Source organism: Bufo bufo, chromosome 6 (assembly GCF_905171765.1).
Source record: "Bufo bufo chromosome 6, aBufBuf1.1, whole genome shotgun sequence".
Taxonomy (NCBI): domain Eukaryota; kingdom Metazoa; phylum Chordata; class Amphibia; order Anura; family Bufonidae; genus Bufo; species Bufo bufo.
The window spans coordinates 199,682,907-199,703,822 of NC_053394.1; the positions used below are offsets into that span (position 1 = coordinate 199,682,907).

Sequence of the window (20,916 nt, forward strand, 5' to 3'; positions counted from 1 at the left end):
AGTCCTTAAGGACTCAGGGCGTACCGGTACGTCCTAACTTGAAATCAGTATTCCGGCGCCCCAGGGGTTAATCAGAACGGGATTTCGGCTGAAATCCTTCAGCCGGCATCCTGTGACAACGCCAGGGGGGGGGGGGGGGGTCATGTGACCCCCCCGTGTCGGCGATCGCAGCAAACCGCAGGTCAATTCAGACCTGCTGTTTGCTGCGCTTTTTGCAGTTTCTGATCCCCGCGGTCCCTGACCGCGGCGATCAAACTTTTGAGTGCCTATAATCAATATTTTTCACACCCCCCCTGCACCACTGCACGATTTGATGCCGGCGGGTGGTGCGGGGGGGGTGTCGCATGCGGTGGGGGCGTTGCGGGAGGTGCGGCAGGCGGGATCGCGATCCCCCGCCCGCCTCCCCATGAATGATCGTTGGCTTCTAGTGGTTATACCAGGGTGCCAGCACATTGCTGGCACCCTGGTATAAACGGCTGACATCTGTGCAGATGTCAACCGTTTAAACCTTTCCATACCGCGGTCCGTACGGACCGCTGTATGGAAAAAGTTAACTGTCATCGGTCAGGGAGCTCCCTCCCTATCGGGGGGCTGCTGTGCCTTTGCAGCCCCCCGATGGAGAGGGAGAGAGCCCCCCTCAGCCCTGTGCTTACCCTTCCCCGTCTGCGAAGTTGTGGCAGACTAGGAAGGTTCCCATGGCAACAGGACGCCTGCTCAGGCGTCCTGCTGTCCATGGTGCTGAACAGATCTGTGCTAAAAGCATAGATCTGTTCAGTGTAAGTAAAATACAGTACAGAACAATATATATTGTACTGTACTGTATTATACAGACATCAGACCCACTGGATCTTCCAGAACCAAGTGGGTCTGGGTCAAAAAAAAAAAAAGTAAAAAAAAGTTAAGATTAAAAAAAAAAAAAAACCACACATTCATCACTGAATAAAAATTAAAAAAATAAAATACACTACACATATTAGGTATCGCCGCGTCCGTAACGACCTCATCTATAAAACTGTCATGTTACTTTCCCCGCACGGTGAACACCATAAAAATAAAAAAATAAAAACTATGTGAAAATTGAAATTTTGCCCACCTTACTTCCCAAAAAAGGTAATAAAAGTGATCAAAAAAGTCACATGTACGCCAAAATAGTACCAATCAAACCGTCATCTCATCCCGCAAAAATCATACCCTACCCAAGATAATCGCCCAAAAACTGAAAAAACTATGGCTCTTAGACTAAAGAAACACTAAAACATGATTTTTTTTGTTTCAAAAATGAAATCATTGTGTAAAACTTACATAAATAAAAATAAAGTATACATATTAGGTATCGCCACGTCCGTATCGACCATCTCTATAAAAATATCACATGATCTAACCCCTCAGGTGACCACCGTAAAAAATAAAAAAGGTGTAAAAAAAAGCCATTTTTTGTCATCTTACGTCACAAAAAGTGTAATAACAAGCGATCAAAAAGTCATATGCACCCCAAAATAGTGCCAATCAAACCGTCATCTCATCTTGCAAAAAATGAGACCCTACTCAAGATAATTGCCCAAAAACTGTAAAAACTATGGCTCTTAGACTATAGAGACACAAACTTTTTTTGGTTTAAAAAATGAAGTTATTGTATAAAACTTACATAAATAAAAAAAATTGTATACATATTAGGTATCGCCGCGTCCGTGACAACCTGCTCTATAAAATTACCACATGATCTAACCTGTCAGATGAATGTTGTAAATAACATTAAAAAAAAAACGTGCCAAAAAAGCTATTTCTTGTTACCTTGCCGCACAAAAAGTGTAATATAGAGCAACCAAAAATCATATGTACCCTAAACTAGTACCAACAAAGCTGCCACCTTATTCCGTACTTTCTAAAATGGGGTCACTTTTTTGGAGTTTCTACTCTAGGGGTGCATCAGGGGGGCTTCAAATGGGACATGGTGTCAAAAAAACCAGTCCAGCAAAATCTGCCTTCCAAAAACCGTATGGCATTCCTTTCCTTCTGCGCCCTGCCGTGTGCCCGTACAGCGGTTTACGAACACATATGGGGTGTTTCTGTAAACTACAGAATCAGGGCCATAAATAATGAGTTTTGTTTGGCTGTTAACCCTTGCTTTGTAACTGGAAAAAAATATATATATTAAAATGGAAAATCTGCCAAAAAAGTGAAATTTTGAAATTGTATCTCTATTTTCCAATAAATCTTGTGCAACACCTAAAGGGTTAACAAAGTTTGTAAAATCAGTTTTGAATACCTTGAGGGGTGTAGTTTCTTAGATGGGGTCACTTTTATGGAGTTTCTACTCTAGGGGTGCATCAGGGGGGCTTCAAATGGGACATGGTGTCAAAAAAACAGTCCAGCAAAATCTGGCTTCCAAAAACCATACGGCACACCTTTCCCTCTACGCCCCGCTGTGTGGCCGTACAGTAGTTTACGGCCACATATGGGGTGTTTCTGTAAACGGCAGAGTCAGGGCAATAAAGATAGTCTTGTTTGGCTGTTAACCCTTGCTTTGTTAGTGGAAAAAATGGGTTAAAATGGAAAATTAGGCAAAAAAATGAAATTCTCAAATTTTATCCCCATTTGCCAATAACTCTTGTGCAATACCTAAAGGGTTAACGAAGCTTGTAAAATCAGTTTTGAATACCTTGAGGGGTGTAGTTTATAGAATGGGGTCATTTTTGGGCGGTTTCTATTATGTAAGCCTTGCAAAGTGACTTCAGACCTGTAGTGGTCCCTAAAAATTTGGTTTTTGTAAATTTCTGAAAAATTTCAAGATTTGCTTCTAAACTTCTAAGCCTTGTAACATCCCCAAAAAATAAAATATCAATGCCAAAATGCTACAAACATGAAGTAGACATATGGGGAATGTAAAGTCATCAAAATTTTTGGGGGTATTACTATGTATTACAGAAGTAGAGAAACTGAAACTTTGAAATTTGCTAATTTTTCAAAATTTTGGGTAAATATGGTATTTTTTTATGCAAAAAAATTAACTTTTTTGACCCAATTTTAGCAGTGTCGAAGTACAATATGTGACGAAAAAACAATCTCAGAACGGCCTGGATAAGTCAAAGCGTTTTAAAGTTATCAGCACTTAAAGTGACACTGGTCAGATTTGCAAAAAATGGCCAAGTCCTTAAGGTGAAATAGGGCTGAGTCCTTAAGGGGTTAAGACAGTCCTGGAAAACACTTTTAAACAGATACTGCTGGTGTATGGCAGGGCTCGACAAATCCCAGGTGCCAGGTCGCCATGGCTACCAGGAATTTAGTCCTGGCGCTTGGGTATTTGTCAGCCCGTTTTCAAAGGTGCCTGGGCGATGGGTGAGGAGCTGCCGTTCTGTCTGGAGGCAGCACCGTTTGAAACAGCTCCTCAGTCTGAGTCAGCTCCGTCACAGCACACACAGAAAGTGAGAGGCTGGCAGCAGGGAGGAGCCTGAGGGAGGGACTCGGGAGGAGTGTAATCTGATCCTAGAGTGGAAGCCGCTTCTGATAGCCCCTCCCCGCCCACCAACCAATCAGAGATCAGGCAATGCAAGCACTAGCAGCTCTGGGTCACTGACAAGCACTAGAGGGAGACTAGAAAGAATCGAATGAGTCTCAGGTTAAAAGAATCTAAAGATCCGACTTAGTTAGAGACTTATTCGATTCTTTGAGTTAAAAGAACCGTGAGTCAGACTCTAGAACAGATTACACTGAGGCTGTCGGCTGATGCTTTTGTTGCAGCAGTGATAAGATTAAGGGACAGGAGCAGAGAGATAAAAGTGACAGGACACAGTTTAGATTACAGTTTGAATTAACCCTTTAGGATCAAATTGGCTTCTCAAGGAGATATATATGTTAAAGGCATCCTTTCTGTCTCATTCAGTAGCTATATAACTAAGGGTACTTTCACACTTGCTACAAAGAAAAAAATATAAGGGGTTGAGTCCGCACAACCTGCCTGCAGGTGCACATCACTATGGCGAACTACATACACAAACGGAAAATGCAAATGTGATCGCACACTGCATCCAGCACTCTGCCCTCCATGCTGGATGAGACATTGGTTTATATTTTGGCCAAAGCATAGTAAGCCACTCACCGCGTCAAGGTCGTCTCAATTGAGTGGTCCCTAACTCTTGTTCCTACCTGTTCATGGGCCATGACAGCCACATAAAATCCAGGGAATGCAGGTCAGCATGCAAGCCAAGTACACTTTGCTTGTAACCCCGTCCGGTGCCATTACAGCTTTCATCGGATCCAGGGATGCAAGTACCAACATGCATGCTGAACCCACCATATACTTCTCCTGGAGCCAGATGGCTAATGGTAGGTTCTATATAAGCAGACTCAGTTTTATACTGACTTTAAAACCAGCCTCCAGGACAGATTAACTGGTCAGGTGTGCTTGACTCAAAGGAGATCGCCACGCCTCCAATATATGCTACAAAGAAAAAAATATAAGGGGTTGAGTCCGCACAACCTGCCTGCAGGTGCACATCACTATGGCGAACTACATACACAAACGGAAAATGCAATCTCCTTTGAGTCAAGCACACCTGACCAGTTAATCTGTCCTGGAGGCTGGTTTTAAAGTCAGTATAAAACTGAGTCTGCTTATATAGAACCTACCATTAGCCATCTGGCTCCAGGAGAAGTATATGGTGGGTTCAGCATGCATGTTGGTACTTGCATCCCTGGATCCGATGAAAGCTGTAATGGCACCGGACGGGGTTACAAGCAAAGTGTACTTGGCTTGCATGCTGACCTGCATTCCCTGGATTTTATGTGGCTGTCATGGCCCATAAACAGGTAGGAACAAGAGTTAGGGACCACTCAATTGAGACGACCTTGACGCGGTGAGTGGCTTACTATGCTTTGGCCAAATTATAAACCAATGTCTCATCCAGCATGGAGGGCAGAGTGCTGGATGCAGTGTGCGATCACATTTACTTTCACACTTGCGGCAGGACGGATCCGGCAGGCTGTTCACCCTGTCGGATCCATCCTTCCGCTGTTTCGCCAGACCACCGCTCCGTCCCCATTGACTATAATGGGGGCAGAGCTCTGGCGCAGCACGGCAGTGCATGGTGAAAGGCCGCCGGACTAAAAGTACTGCATGTCCAACTTTTTAGTCCGGTGGCCTCTCACCGCGAACTGCCGTGCTGCGCCGGAGCTCCACCCCCGTCCCCATTATAGTCAATAGGGTCCGGGGACGGAGCGGCGGTATATGTACCATGGCATACAGCATTATTGGGGGGCTCTATGGAAAAGTGGGGGGGGGGGGGGGGGGGGGAGCACTATGGGGGCACCTACTGGGGGCTTTATGACGCGGCGCCGCCTGGCTCGTAACTTTTTTAGCTGGCTCCTAGATTCCAAGGAAATTTGTCAAGCCCTGGTGTATGGAGACTTATTTTCAAGGCAGTGCTTGATGAGAACAAAACATATGCAAGAATCTCAAAACAGCAGGCTACAGATAGGTCACTCTTCCTTTTGAATGAGTTTCTAATTTGCATATAAATACACTAATATAACAATGTTCCTTAACAAGTTTTTTTCAAAAGTCTATATCAGGAGTCTCCAAACTCCAGCTGCTGTAAAACTCCAAATCCCAGTTGTAGTTTCACCACAGCTGGAAAGCCAGAGGTTGCTGATCCCTGGTCTACATACTCTTACCTCAACTCATTCTTAAGTTCTTGCTGTTCTTTCTCAGCTTCAGCTAGTCGTGCAGCTCGATTGGCCTCATTTATGGCATTATCAACTTGCTGGAGTACTTCACGCTCCAACACTTCTTGGTCATACACTGCTAAGCCAAGCCCTTGGAGTTCCAGGGCTTGCTGTGCAGTTTCCACAGCCTGGATCTGATAGCGGTCAATCTGTAGGATGGACTGTACTTTTCTACTTGACATTTCAGGACCATGAGGACAAAAAACATGGCTTGAAGTGTTTGACGGTCCAGGCCAATCATTGTTGTCTTGTGGCTCAGCAAAGTCTGATGCCTTTGTTTCCGCTCCCACGAGTGGAGTTTTCTCTGCCATTCTGTATACAGAAAGAGAAGTAAATTAAAATATATATTTACTTAGCAATAAATGAAGATCAGACAGAGCAATATATCACTAATAACACAAGCATCTAAAGTCAACATAACAATAAAACCCATGAAAATTTAAAGACTAAAAAGTTTCAAGTTGCAAATTTTATTTAAAGAGGACCTTTCACCTATATATCTATAAACCAATTATTATACTACCTTATAGTGCGTCCCCCAGTGATGACTTGGCAATTTTATTTTCCTCTAAAAGATCCCCCTGTTCATCCGCTGTGGTCCCCGTATCTTTTGGCGCCTCATATGCTAATGAGGAAACTTGGTTATACTAGGCGTGGACTTGAAGTTCTCCTGGGCGCGGTTATCTTCTCCCTGGCTGCGAGCGCATCCAATCAGAGCGCTCCGCTCTTAGCCAGGCTGGCTCAGCCTGCAAAGCACAGGACTGGAACTTGGGGCATATTCTACATTGGGGTTCTGCATGTCATTTCCAATGCCTGACACCAGTATAGCCTCTCCAAGTTCTATTTGTTTCACAAAATCCGCAATGATTGCTTCCCGCTTAAGCCAGCTATGTTGATGTCTTTAATAATAGAGTCTGCGACACTAACCTCAACAGCAGCCTTATGATTGCTACATAGACCTGCTGCTGGAGACTACTACTCCTCAATGTCAAGTCTACACATTGTTCTTGCCCGAGACTTAAAGGGAACCTGTCATGTGGATATTTGATTATAATCTAACTAATTATATACAATCATTAACTACTAAAAAGTGCCTTAGATGTATTCACTTACTGGCGTGATAGATGGTTACCTCATAATATACACACAAAGATGCCACATGCCGCATGCTAATGAGCTGATTGGAGTCCGGCGTGATGTCATTGAGTCCAGCGTATATTTAATTCAGAGCTATAGCCACTCCCCTGCCCACCTGCTGCTGGTTCATATGGAAACAAACTGTCATTTAGCAGCAGGTGGGCGGGGAGAGTCAGGAGCTCATGAATATTCATGACTCATCATTATCAGCTGGAGCTTTTCAATACAAGATGTTGGCAGATTGACTGGGTCAATTAAAGAAAGTGACCCAGCATTGTGCTAAGAGAAGCAATCACTTATTTATGTTGCCCTTAGTTAGGACACCATAAAACTGGTGACAGGTTCCCTTTAAGCCATATCTGAATACATCAGTAAAAGTCTAGCAAGGTTTATACGGATATCCACCTCACAGGCAGAAGCAGGGTTCTTTGGGAAAAAAGATAGCTCTCTATGGACCGGTATTGACTATCAATGCCTAAATAAAAACAAACATCAAGAATAAACACCCCTCAGCATTGATTTCCAAGTTATTTCAAAGAATGCATGGTGATCTCCAAGGGGGAACGCCTAAAGGAGTCTGCAGCAGACCTCTCCTCCAAGTCCAAGCTGGCCTAATACTGCCGACAGTCCTCACAAAGCTCATTGTCGCGGAAAAGAGCCGACAGCTATGATTACTTGGCAGAAGGATCAGTAAAAGCAAGAGGCAGGTTCAGGACAGGGGAGGGCACAGAGGTAGTTCCTCGGCCATGCCAAGTAAGCGTGGTGTCACAGGAACCCACCGATTCCTGGCTGTTAGTATCTGTGGTCACTTGAGCAGATGTTAAAGAGTGAGTCAACCGTTCCAGTACAGAAGGTGTCGGCCCTTTAAAGAGTAATGAGGGGGGAGTCGCAGAGAGCGACGAGGAGAAAGCAAAGCTGTTAAATATTTTTTTCTCCAATGTATTCACTGAGGAAAATAAACTGTCAGATGAAATGCTGAATGTTGAAATAAATTCCCCATTAAAAGTGTCCTGTCTGACCCAGGAAGAAGTACAACAGCGACTTAAAAAGATTAAAATAGACTAATCGCCAGGACCGGATGGCACACACCCCCGTATCCTAAGGGAATTAAGTAATGTCATAGCTAGACCCTTATTTCTGATATTTGCGGACTCTATACTGACAGGGAATGTCCCACAGGATTGGCGCATGGCAAATGTGGTGCCAATATTCAAAAAGGGTCCAAAAACAGAGCCTGGAAACTATAGGCCGGTAAGTTTAACATCTGTTGTGGGTAAACTGTTTGAAGGTTTTCTGAGAGATGCTATCTTAGAGCATCTTAACAGAAATAAGCAAATAACGCCATATCAGCATGGCTTCGTGAGGGATCGGTCATGCCAAACTAATTTAATCAGTTTCTATGAGGAGGTAAGTTCTAGACTTGACAGCGGCGAATCAATGGATGTTGTGTATCTGGACTTCTCCAAAGCATTTGACACTGTACCACATAAAAGGTTAGTATATAAAATGAGAATGCTCGGACTGGGAGAAAACGTCTGTAAGTGGGTAAGTAACTGGCTCAATGATAGAAAACAGAGGGTGGTTATTAACGGTACATACTCAGATTGGGTCACTGTCACTAGTGGAGTACCTCAGGGGTCAGTATTGGGCCCTATTCTCTTCAATATATTTATTAATGATCTTGCAGAAGGCTTGCATAGTAAAATATCAATTTTCGCAGATGACACTAAACTGTGTAAAGTAATTAATACTGAAGAGGACAGTATACTACTACAGAGGGATCTGGATAGATTGGAGGCTTGGGCAGATAAGTGGCAGATGAGGTTTAACACTGACAAATGTAAAGTTATGCACATGGGAAGGAATAATGCAAGTCACCCGTACATACTAAATGGTAAAACACTCGGTAACACTGACATGGAAAAGGATCTAGGAATTTTAATAAACAGCAAACTAAGCTGCAAAAAACAGTGTCAGGCAGCTGCTGCCAAGGCCAATAAGATAATGGGTTGCATCAAAAGGGGCATAGATGCCCGTGATGAGAACATATTCCTACTACTTTACAAATCATTAGACAGACCACACATGGAGTACTGTGTACAGTTCTGGGCTCCAGTAAACAAGGCAGACATAGCAGAGCTGGAGAGGGTCCAGAGGAGGGCAACTAAAGTAATAATTGGAATGGGGCAACTACAGTACCCTGAAAGATTATCAAAATTAGGGTTATTTACTTTAGAAAAAAGACGACTGAGGGGAGATCTAATTACTATGTATAAATATATCAGGGGTCAGTATAGAGATCTATCCCATCATCTATTTATCCCCAGGACTGTGACGAGGGGACACCCTCTGCGTTTGGAGGAAAGAAGGTTGTTACACAAACATAGAAAAAGGATTCTTTACGGTAAGAGCAGTGAGACTATGGAACTCTCTGCCTGAGGAGGTGGTGATGGCGAGTACAATAAAGGAATTCAAGAGGGGCCTGGATGTATTTCTGGAGTGTAATAATATTACAGGATATAGCTACTAGAGAGGTCGTTGATCCAGGGAGATATTCTGATTGCCTGATTGGAGTCGGGAAGGAATTTTTTATTCCCCTAAAGTGAGGAAAATTGGCTTCTACCTCACAGGTTTTTTTTGCCTTCCTCTGGATCAACTTGCAGGATGAGAGGCCGGACTAGATGGACAAATGTCTTTTTTCGGCCTTAAGTACTATGTTAAAGAGTGAGTCAACCGTTCCAGTACAGCTGGATTGTTAATCAAAACATGACCACTGTATGACACTGGCAGCTCTGGCCTGTTGCTGCAGCTGCTACCACCCCCCCCATTCTTCTGCTGCTACTTGTGCTGGCTATAGCAACATTTTTGCCACTGCCCGTTTCTTTGGAGGGCCCAGACAACAGTCTGTTGGCCATAGAGTACAGTAATTCTGAATGTCAGTGCACTAGAACGTGATGCACACGGCAATACACTCATTCTTTTTTAAAACACTTTGCAGCAATGCTGTCCCTAGCACATGAGTGATTTTCATGTCTCTCCCTATGCTCAGCTCACAGGACAATGGTGGAGACCATGCGAGATGAGGGTTTTATAGGGCTGTGACATCACAGGATGGCTGGCTGCACAGCATTATGGGTGGTCTCGCATTATGAACTTTTTACTCTCACTTTGCAACATGTGCAGCCGCCATTTTAGAAAAAAACTGATTCGGTACAAGGCAAGAGGAAATTCAGATTTGGGGCGAATCAAAGTTTTTCTAAACTTCGGACCGAATTCTGCTTCGAATGCTTCACTTCACTCAACACTACTGAAAAGCTCAGATGGTCAGTTTTCAAACACTACACATCGCTAACTGCTCCAGAGCCCAAGGTATTACGAGTTAAAGAGGACATGTCACCAAAATGCAATTCAATCAGCAGGCAGCAAATTATAGAGCAGGAAACTGAGTAGATTCATAATACTGTAGTTTTGAGGGGAAGGATTCAGTAAAGCATCTAATTTATACATTTGAATCTCTTACATTTCTGATTTAATTGTTCACAAGGGATTTTTAACAGTGGCTGACAGCTATCTATGTATATACACACCTTAACAGAGAAGGTCATTAATCACTGATAACACCTCCCATGTGGACAGTGTGTTTCCCTAGAATTTTTAGGATGGAAGAATTATTTCTTGGGACCTATGAAATTTAGAGGACACTTTGGATAAAAAGGCCGGATCCGGTTGAATAAACGACTGTCATCCAGAACCCCAGTGAAGGGAGGCTTAATTGAAATAGCCTGCAACTCGCTTATTCTTCTAGCAGTGGTGAGGGCTACCAATAAAACTATTTTATAAGTAAGATGTTTTATGCTAGAAGAATCAATGGGTTCAAAGGGTGACTTGGTTAAGCAATTAAGGGATTAAGATCCCGACAGGGCAGAGATCTGTACTTTAAGAGTACTTTTTGCCAGTCCTAATGAAAGACCGTTCTGTAAAAATTCCAAGACCTGGGAAATAGGGACAGATCGCCAGAAGGATATTAATACTTTGGAGAGAGTACAGAGAAGAGCTACTAAACTAGTACAGTCGTGGCCAAAAGTTTTGAGAATGACAAATATTTGCTGCTAAAAACTGCTTTTATATCGTTGTTTCTGTGATGTAGTGAAATATAATTACACGCACTTCATACGTTTCAAAGGCTTTTATCGACAATTACATGACATTTATGCAAAGAGTCAGTATTTGCAGTGTTGGCCCTTCTTTTTCAGGACCTCTGCAATTCGACTGGGCATGCTCTCAATCAACTTCTGGGCCAATTCCTGACTGATAGCAACCCATTCTTTCATAATCACTTCTTGGAGTTTGTCAGAATTAGTGGGTTTTTGTTTGTCCACCCGCCTCTTGAGGATTGACCACAAGTTCTCAATGGGATTAAGATCTGGTGAGTTTCCAGGCCATGGACCCAAAAAGTCAATGTTTTGGTCCCCGAGCCACTTAAGTTATCACTTTTGCCTTATGGCACGGTGCTCCATCGTGCTGGAAAATGCATTGTTCTTCACCAAACTGTTGTTGGATGAAGTTGCTGTTAGAGGGTGTTTTGGTACCATTCTTTATTCATGGCTGTGTTTTTGGGCAAAATTGTGAGTGAGCCCACTCCCTTGGAGGAGAAGCAACCCCACACATGAATGGTCTCAGGATGCTTTACTGTTGGCATGACACAGGACTGATGGTAGCGCTCGGCTTTTTCCTCTCCGGACAAGCCTTTTTCCAGATGCCCCAAACAATCGGAAAGAGGCTTCATCAGAGAATGACTGCCCCAGTCCTCAGCAGTCCCTTCACCAAACTTACTGCAGAAGATCAATCTGTCCCTGATGTTTTTTTTGGAGAGAAGTGGCTTCTTTGCTGCCCTTCTTGACACCAGGCCATCTTCCAAAAGTCTTCGCCTCACTGTGCGTGCAGATGCGCTCACACCTGCCTGCTGCCATTCCTGAGCAAGCTCTGCACTGGTGGCACTCCGATCCCGCAGCTGAATCCTCTTTAGGAGACGATCCTGGCGCTTGCTGGACTTTCTTGGATGCCCTGAAGCATTCTTAACAAGAATTGAACATCTTTCCTTGAAGTTCTTGATGATCCTATAAATTGTTGATTTAGGGGCAATCTTAGTAGCCACAATATCCTTGCCTGTGAAGCCATTTTTATGCAACGCAATGATGGCTGCACGCGTTTCTTTGCAGGTCACCATGATTAACCACCTCCGGACCGCCTAACGCAGATTCGCGTTCCGGAGGTGGCAGCGCTGCGCACAGTCACGCATATACGCGTCATCTCGCGATGGCCGAGATTTCCTGTGAACGCGCGCACACAGGCGCGCGCACTCACAGGAACGGAATGTAAGAGTTGATCTCCAGCCTGCCAGCGGCGATCGTTCGCTGGCAGGCTGGAGATGTGTTTTTTTTAACCCCTAACAGGTATATTAGACGCTGTTTTGATAACAGCGTCTAATATACCTGCTACCTGGTCCTCTGGTGGTCCCCTTTGTTTGGATCGACCACCAGAGGACACAGGTAGCTCAGTAAAGTAGCACCAAGCACCACTACACTACACTACACCCCCCCGTCACTTATTAACCCCTTATTAGCCCCTGATCACCCCATATAGACTCCCTGATCACCCCCCTGTCATTGATTACCCCCCTGTCATTGATCACCCCCCTGTAAAGCTCCATTCAGATGTCCGCATGATTTTTACGGATCCACTGATAGATGGATCGGATCCGCAAAACGCATCCGGACGTCTGAATGAAGCCTTACAGGGGCATGATCAATGACTGTGGTGATCACCCCCCTGTCATTGATCAACCCCCTGTAAAGCTCCATTCAGATGTCCGCATGATTTTTACGGATGCACTGATAGATGGATCGGATCCGCAAAACGCATCCGGACGTCTGAATGAAGCCTTACAGGGGCGTGATCAATGACTGTGGTGATCACCCCATATAGACTCCCTGATCACCCCCCTGTCATTGATTACCCCCCTGTAAAGCTCCATTCAGATGTCCGCATGATTTTTACGGATGCACTGATAGATGGATCGGATCCGCAAAACGTATCCGGACGTCTGAATGAAGCCTTACAGGGGCGTGATCAATGACTGTGGTGATCACCCCATATAGACTCCCTGATCACCCCCCTGTCATTGATCACTCCCCCTGTCATTGATCACCCCTCTGTAAGGCTCCATTCAGACATTTTTTTGGCCCAAGTTAGCGGAATTTTTTTATTTTTTTCTTACAAAGTCTCATATTCCACTAACTTGTGTCAAAAAATAAAATCTCACATGAACTCACCATACCCCTCACAGAAACCAAATGCGTAAAATTTTTTAGACATTTATATTCCAGACTTCTTCTCACGCTTTAGGGCCCCTAGAATGCCAGGGCAGTATAAATACCCCACATGTGACCCTATTTCGGAAAGAAGACACCCCCAGGTATTCCGTGAGGGGCATATTGAGTCCATGAAAGATTGAAATTTTTGTCCCAAGTTAGCGGAACGGGAGACTTTGTGAGAAAAAAATTAAAAATATCAATTTCCGCTAACTTGTGCCAAAAAAAATAAAAAATTCTATGAACTCGCCATGCCCCTCATTGAATACCTTGGGGTGTCTTCTTTCCAAAATGGGGTCACATGTGGGGTATTTATACTGCCCTGGCATTCTAGGGGCCCCAAAGCGTGAGAAGAAGTCTGGTATCCAAATGTCTAAAAATGCCCTCCTAAAAGGAATTTGGGCCCCTTTGCGCATCTAGGCTGCAAAAAAGTGTCACACATCTGGTATCGCCGTACTCAGGAGAAGGTGGGGAATGTGTTTTGGGGTGTCATTTTACATATACCCATGCTGGGTGAGAGAAATATCTTGGTCAAATGCCAACTTTGTATAAAAAAATGGGAAAAGTTGTCTTTTGCCAAGATATTTCTCTCACCCAGCAAGGGTATATGTAAAATGACACCCCAAAACACATTCCCCAACTTCTCCTGAATACGGCGATACCACATGTGTGACACTTTTTTGCAGCCTAGGTGGGCAAAGGGGCCCACATTCCAAAGAGCACCTTTAGGATTTCACAGGTCATTTACCTACTTACCACACATTAGGGCCCCTGGAAAATGCCAGGGCAGTATAACTACCCCACAAGTGACCCCATTTTGGAAAGAAGACACCCCAAGGTATTCCGTGAGGGGCATGGAGAGTTCCTAGAATTTTTTATTTTTTGTCACAAGTTAGTGGAAAATGCTGATTTTTTTTTTTTTTTTTTTTTCATACAAAGTCTCATATTCCACTAACTTGTGACAAAAAATAAAAACTTCCATGAACTCACTATGCCCATCAGCGAATACCTTGGGGTCTCTTCTTTCCAAAATGGGGTCACTTGTGGGGTAGTTATACTGCCCTGGCATTCTAGGGGCCCAAATGTGTGGTAAGGAGTTTGAAATCAAATTCTGTAAAAAATGACCTGTGAAATCCGAAAGGTGCTCTTTGGAATATGGGCCCCTTTGCCCACCTAGGCTGCAAAAAAGTGTCACATCTGGTATTGCCGTACTCAGGAGAAGGTGGGGAATGTGTTTTGGGGTGTCATTTTACATATACCCATGCTGGGTGAGAGAAATATCTTGGCAAAAGACAACTTTTCCCATTTTTTTATACAAAGTTGGCATTTGACCAAGATATTTATCTCACCCAGCATGGGTATATATAAAATGACACCCCAAAACACATTCCCCACCTTCTCCTGAGTACGGAGATACCAGATGTGTGACACTTTTTTGCAGCCTAGGTGGGCAAAGGGGCCCATATTCCAAAGAGCACCTTTCGGATTTCACAGGTCATTTTTTACAGAATTTGATTTCAAACTCCTTACCACACATTTGGGCCCCTAGAATGCCAGGGCAGTATAACTACCCCACAAGTGACCCCATTTTGGAAAGAAGACACCCCAAGGTATTCGCTGATGGGCATAGTGAGTTCATGGAAGTTTTTATTTTTTGTCACAAGTTAGTGGAATATGAGACTTTGTATGAAAAAAATAAAAAAAATCATCATTTTCCGCTAACTTAGAACTTTTTATTTTTTGTCATAAGTTAGCGGAAAATGATGATTTTTTTTATTTTTATTTTTTTCATACAAAGTCTCATATTCCACTAACTTGTGACAAAAAATAAAAACTTCCATGAACTCACTATGCCCATCAGCGAATACCTTAGGGTGTGTACTTTCCAAAATGGGGTCATTTGTGGGGTGTTTGTACTGTCTGGGCATTGTAGAACCTCAGGAAACATGACAGGTGCTCAGAAAGTCAGAGCTGCTTCAAAAAGCGGAAATTCACATTTTTGTACCATAGTTTGTAAACGCTATAACTTTTACCCAAACCATTTTTTGTTTTACCCAAACATTTTTTTTTTTTATCAAAGACATGTAGAACTATAAATTTAGAGCAAAATTTCTATATGGATCTCTTTTTTTTTGCAAAATTTTACAACTGAAAGTGAAAAATGTCATTTTTTTGCAAAAAAAATCGTTAAATTTCGATTAATAACAAAAAAAGTAAAAATGTCAGCAGCAATGAAATACCACCAAATGAAAGCTCTATTAGTGAGAAGAAAAGGAGGTAAAATTCATTTGGGTGGTAAGTTGCATGACCGAGCAATAAACGGTGAAAGTAGTGTAGGTCAGAAGTGTAAAAAGTGGCCTGGTCTTTCAGGGTGTTTAAGCACTGGGGGCTGAGGTGGTTAACAATGGAAGAACAATGATTTCAAGCATCACCCTCATTTTAACATGTCAAGTCTGCCATTTTAACCCAATCAGCCTGACATAATGATCTCCAGCCTTGTGCTCGTCAATATTCTCACCTGAGTTAACAAGACGATTACTGAAATGATCTCAGCAGGTCCTTTAACGATAGCAATGAAATTCAGTGGAAAGGTTTTTTTGGGATTAAGTTAATTTTCATGGCAAAGAATGCATTTCTTATGCAATTCATCAGATCACTCTTCATAACATTCTGGAGTATATGCAAATTGCTATTATAAAAACTTAAGCAGCAACTTTTCCAATTTCCAATATTTATGTAATTCTCAAAACTTTTGGCCACGACTGTACATGGATTGCAGGATAAAAACTTACCAGGAAAGATTAAAAAGGACCTTAACATGTATAGCTTGGAAGACAGACAAGACAGAGAGGATATGATAGAAAAACCTTTAAATACATAAAGGGAATCAACAAGGTAAAAGAAGAGAGAATATTTAAAAAAAGAAAAAAACTGCTACAAGAGGACATAGTATTAAATTAGAGGGGCAAAGGTTTAAAAGTAATATCAGGAAGTATTACTTTACTGAGAGAGTAGTGGATGCATGGAATAGCCTTCCTGCAGAAGTGGTAGCTGCAAATACAGTGAAGGAGTTTAAGCATGCATGGGATAGGCATAAGGCCATCCTTCATATAAGATAGGGCCAGGGGCTATTCATAGTATTCAGTATATTGGGCAGACTAGATGGGCCAAATGGTTCTTATCTGCCGACACATTCTATGTTTTCTAGATAAGGGTAAATTTTTTGGGTTAAGATTACCAAAATCTATAAACTTCTTCCAGGTTCTAGCATAAGATTGAAATAGTCACAGGCTTTCTGCTTTTAAGCAAAGTCACAATGAGTTCGAGAGAACCCCTTCCTGATCAATAAGTTCCGCTCAGATGGAGACCACTTACTGCTGGATGAAAAACCAGACCCTGGGACAGCAGATCTGAGTAAACCATACCCTCTTGAGCCAGAAGGGGGCAATGAGGATAACCCTTGCTTTGTCCTTCCTGATCTTTTTCAGGACTGCTGGGAGCAACTGGAAAAGGGGGGGGGGGGGGGTAAAGGCATAGGCTAGGGGGAAGTTCCACTTCAGAAGAAAGGCCTCCATCCCATAGGGGAACTCCCTGGGATTTAGTGAGCAAAATAGGTCTACTTTCGCGTTCTGGCTTGAACCAAACAGATCTATCACCGGCATGCCCCAACACTTTGTGATCATGGTAAATATTGAACTGTTCAGGGACCACTCCCCTTGCTTCAAGGGGTACCTGCTTAGGAAGTCTGCGTGAACATTCTCCTTCCCTTTTATATGGAGAGCGGATACATGACCGACTTGTTTTTCTAATATTCCAAGCAATCTGGATAGGACCAAGGGATTCCCTGAATTAGATTGTCCTTGTCCAGCCACAAGGATAGACTCTTTACTGTCATATTAGAAATTTTTATTCTGACATCCAATGCCCCTTGTATTTTTTGAAGGCTGTTCTCTGTATCTCTGACTGCAACTGGCAGGAGTGAAGTTGTGCCCACTCCACCGCAGGGATGCAAGAAACTAGAGACCCCAGAACAGACATTGCCTTCCTAAGAGTCAGAGGTGGAGGAAAGCGACTTGATGCCAAATTTTTGAAAATGTTCTCTTCTGGAAGATATACCTTCTGTGTTTCTGAATTCAAAACCAGGTCCAGAAACCTCTTTTTTTTTACCGGTTTTAATTTGAATTTTTTGCAGTTTATTATCCACCCCAGTTCTTGAAAAGTCTGCACGACCATCTGAACGTCCTTCTTGCAGTTGAGCCGGGAATCCGCTATGATCAAAAAAATCATCCAGGTATGGAACCATCAACACGTTCTTGATCCTTATGAATGAAACCATCTCTGCTACCACCTTTGTGAATATCCTTGGGGCCATGGACAGGCCAAAGGGCAATGCCTGGAACTGATTGTTGAATGTGACCCTCCATCGGAATCGCCACCCTGAGGTATTTCAGAAATTCTTTGTGCATAGGAATATGAAAAACTATTACTGCCATGAAACAATGAGGGAAAAGAAGCTCGGCTGTATTCATCATTGTCTCCATTTTGAACTTTTTGTACACCAGAAATTAGTTCAAATCCCTCAGATTGACGATTGTCCTGTGAGAACAGTCTGGCTTTGGAACTAGAAAAAGATGGGAGAAATAGCCTTCGGATTGCTCTTCTAGGGGAACAGGAATCAGGACATATTTCTCTATAAGGTCTAATACTTCCTTTATTATGGGAAAACAGCCTTTTACACAAATGTTTTTTGTAGTAACGAATAATTGCGGCGGCAAGGAAAGGAATTCTGGTTTTAGACCTGAACGAATGACCTCTAAGACCCAAGGCCCTGCAATCTTTTCCCAGGCCGACAGGAAAATTTTTAGCCTTCCTCGCATTTTTGGCCTGGCGTCATTGTTGAGGTTGTTTCTTATTTGTAGAGGAAGAGAGTTTCCAAATAGGAATCCTCCCCCCACCAAATTCTTGGATCTGAATCTCTGGTCTTCATCTCTGACTGGTCTTCTACCCGCGTTATTCTTATAGGGACGAAAGGACTGCCTATTCCTAGAACCAGAAAAAAGACACTACCAAAGACAATTGCTAAAAAAATAAATATATAGCTCTCAGAAAATGGCAACACAAAAACAAGGTGTTATTCTGTTCAAAAATGCTTCTACTGTGTAAAACTTAAAAATAATAGACATATTAGGCATCATCGCATCCGTAATAATCTGCTCTATAAAAATATCACATGCTATGCCCTGTCAGGTGAATGCCATAAAAAAAAATAAAAAAAAATAAAAAAAAGTGCCAAAACAGCCATTTTATGGTCATCATGCCTTACGTGTAATATCCAGTGATCAAAAGGTCATATGTACCCCAAAATGGCACCAATGAAAATGTCACCGCTTCCCGCAAAAAATTTTTACCTCCACATAAGACAAATCGCTCAAAAAATAAAAACAAATGGCGCCCGTAAACCAATTCATCAAAATCTATGCTGCAAAAGCCATATGGTGGTATGTGGGTGTAGGTGGGCACTCAACTACCTGGAACCAAATGGACACAGATGTATGCTGGATGCGGTATAACTAATTATTAAATTTATTATCAATTATATCAATAAAACATATCATATATATCATATAATATCACACATAAAAGGTGCCGAAGTAACAATAATACACAATCTTAAAATGCCAAATAATAATCAGTGATGATGTAGCATGGTCGGCTGTAGCAGATAAAAACTGTCGCTACCACCTCGTTGTGATAGCACGGATAATCCCACGATAGGGCAATAAGGCAAAAGAATGGCTGTTTCTAACAGCTGATTCGGCTCCAATCCACACTGTCACGTAAATATATGCGTGTATACCACTTTCACAATGTTAATTCAGCGTTCCAGACAGAGGCCGACAACTACTAGGTGGCTATAGGATGATATTCATTCGTCACAAATATTGCTTACGGCCTGCTGACATATATCGCTGCAACGTACTGACTTGGTACTGATGAACTTCGTACTATTATGGCCAGTAAATGTCCAGACAGGGCATATATAGACAGATTAGTATCAATGTTCTTTACATTACCCCTCTAGACGACTGATGTGGTACTGCAGTCCCTGTAGGATAGGTCAAGTCTGCATGCGGTCCGCGGCATCCGAGTGGATCTGTAGGAACTTCCTGGTTTCTCACGTGTTCTCCGGTCACGTGATCTGAATCGACCCACGTGATCTGGTGGGGAGGAGTATCGGAGACTGACGGCTTGTGGCTTTTATAGTAGTAAGGCGCGCGCCTGCTTCACTATTTCTTTGTGAAGATGGTTGTTCCTAAAGTCTTTCAGAACGTTATGCCATATATCGGCTCCTTTGAATCCTGTAGCTGCTATCACCAAACGCGTTATATAGCAGCTACAGGATTCAAAGGAGCCGATATATGGCATAACGTTCTGAAAAACTTTTAAGGAACAACCATCTTCAGCAAAGAAATAGTGAAGCAGGCGCGCCTTTTATGTGTGATATTATATGATATATATGATATGTTTTATTGATATAATTGATAAATTTAATAATTAGTTATACCGCATCCAGCATACATCTGTGTCCATTTGGTTCCAGGTAGTTGAGTGCCCCCCTACACCCACATACCACTTTTCATTTTTCCATTGCGACCAGGGGTAGGCCGCAAGGGGTGTGCACCGTTCCCAGGCGGTAAAGGGGGTTGTAAAATATTTATTCCCAAAAGCCATATGGTGCTCCTTCCTCTGAGCCCTGCCATGTGCCCCTACAGCAATTTACCATCACATATGGGGTGTTGCTGTATTCAGGAGAACTGGGTAACAAATTATGGGGTGCTTTTTCTCCTGTTACCTCTTGTGAAAATGAAAAATTTGGGCCTAAAGCAACATTTTATTGGAAGAAATGAAACTTTTAATTTTCACAGCCAAGTGTTTCCAAATTCTGTAAAACGCTTTGGGGGTCAAAGTGCTCAGTACAACCATTAATAAATTCTTTGAGGGGTGTAGTTTCCAAAAGGAGGTCACTTTTTGAGGGTGTTCAACTACAGGAGTACATCAGGGTCTCTTAACCACCTCAGCTCCCCTAGCTTAAACCCCCTTAATGACCAGACCACTTTTTACAATTCTGCACTACACTACTTTCACGGTTTATTGCTCGGTCATACAACTTACCACCCAAATGAATTTTACCTCCTTTTCTTCTCACTAATAGAGCTTTCATTTGGTGGTATTTCATTGCTGCTGACATTTTTACTTTTTTTTTATATTAATCGAAATTGACCGAAATTTTTGCAAAAAAAAAAAAAGACATTTTTCACTTTCAGTTGTAAAATTTTTCAAATAAAACTACATTTCTATATAAATTTCTCTAAATTTATTGTTCTACATGTCTGATAAAAAAAATGCAATAAGTGTATATTTATTGGTTTGCGCAAAAGTTATAGCGTTTACAAACTATGGTACAAAAATGTGAGTTTTCGCATTTTGAAGCAGCTCTGACTTTCTGAGCACCTGTCATGTTTCCTGAGGTTCTACAATGCCAAGACAGTAAAAACACCCCACAAATGACCCAATTTTGGAAAGAAGACACCCCAAGGTATTCCGCAAAGGGCATGGCGAGTTTATAGAAGTTTTTTTTTTTTTTGGCACAAGTTAGCGGAAAATTATGTTTGTTTGTTTTTTCTCA

At 42.5% G+C, this 20,916-nt stretch overlaps 1 protein-coding gene across 3 annotated transcripts in view; it reads right to left on the reverse strand.

Annotated features, from left to right (window-relative positions):
* Positions 1 to 20,916, reverse strand: part of ERCC6 (ERCC excision repair 6, chromatin remodeling factor) — a 293,153-nt gene that overhangs the window by 263,137 nt on the left and 9,100 nt on the right. For all 3 annotated transcript variants that reach the window (XM_040435004.1, XM_040435002.1, XM_040435003.1), the window contains exon 2: positions 5,671 to 6,033. Coding sequence is in view for 2 of the 3 variants with exons in the window: in XM_040435002.1 (XP_040290936.1) it covers positions 5,671 to 6,032 (362 nt within the window). In the remaining variant the exon portion in view is untranslated. The remainder of the gene's footprint in view (positions 1 to 5,670; positions 6,034 to 20,916) is intronic.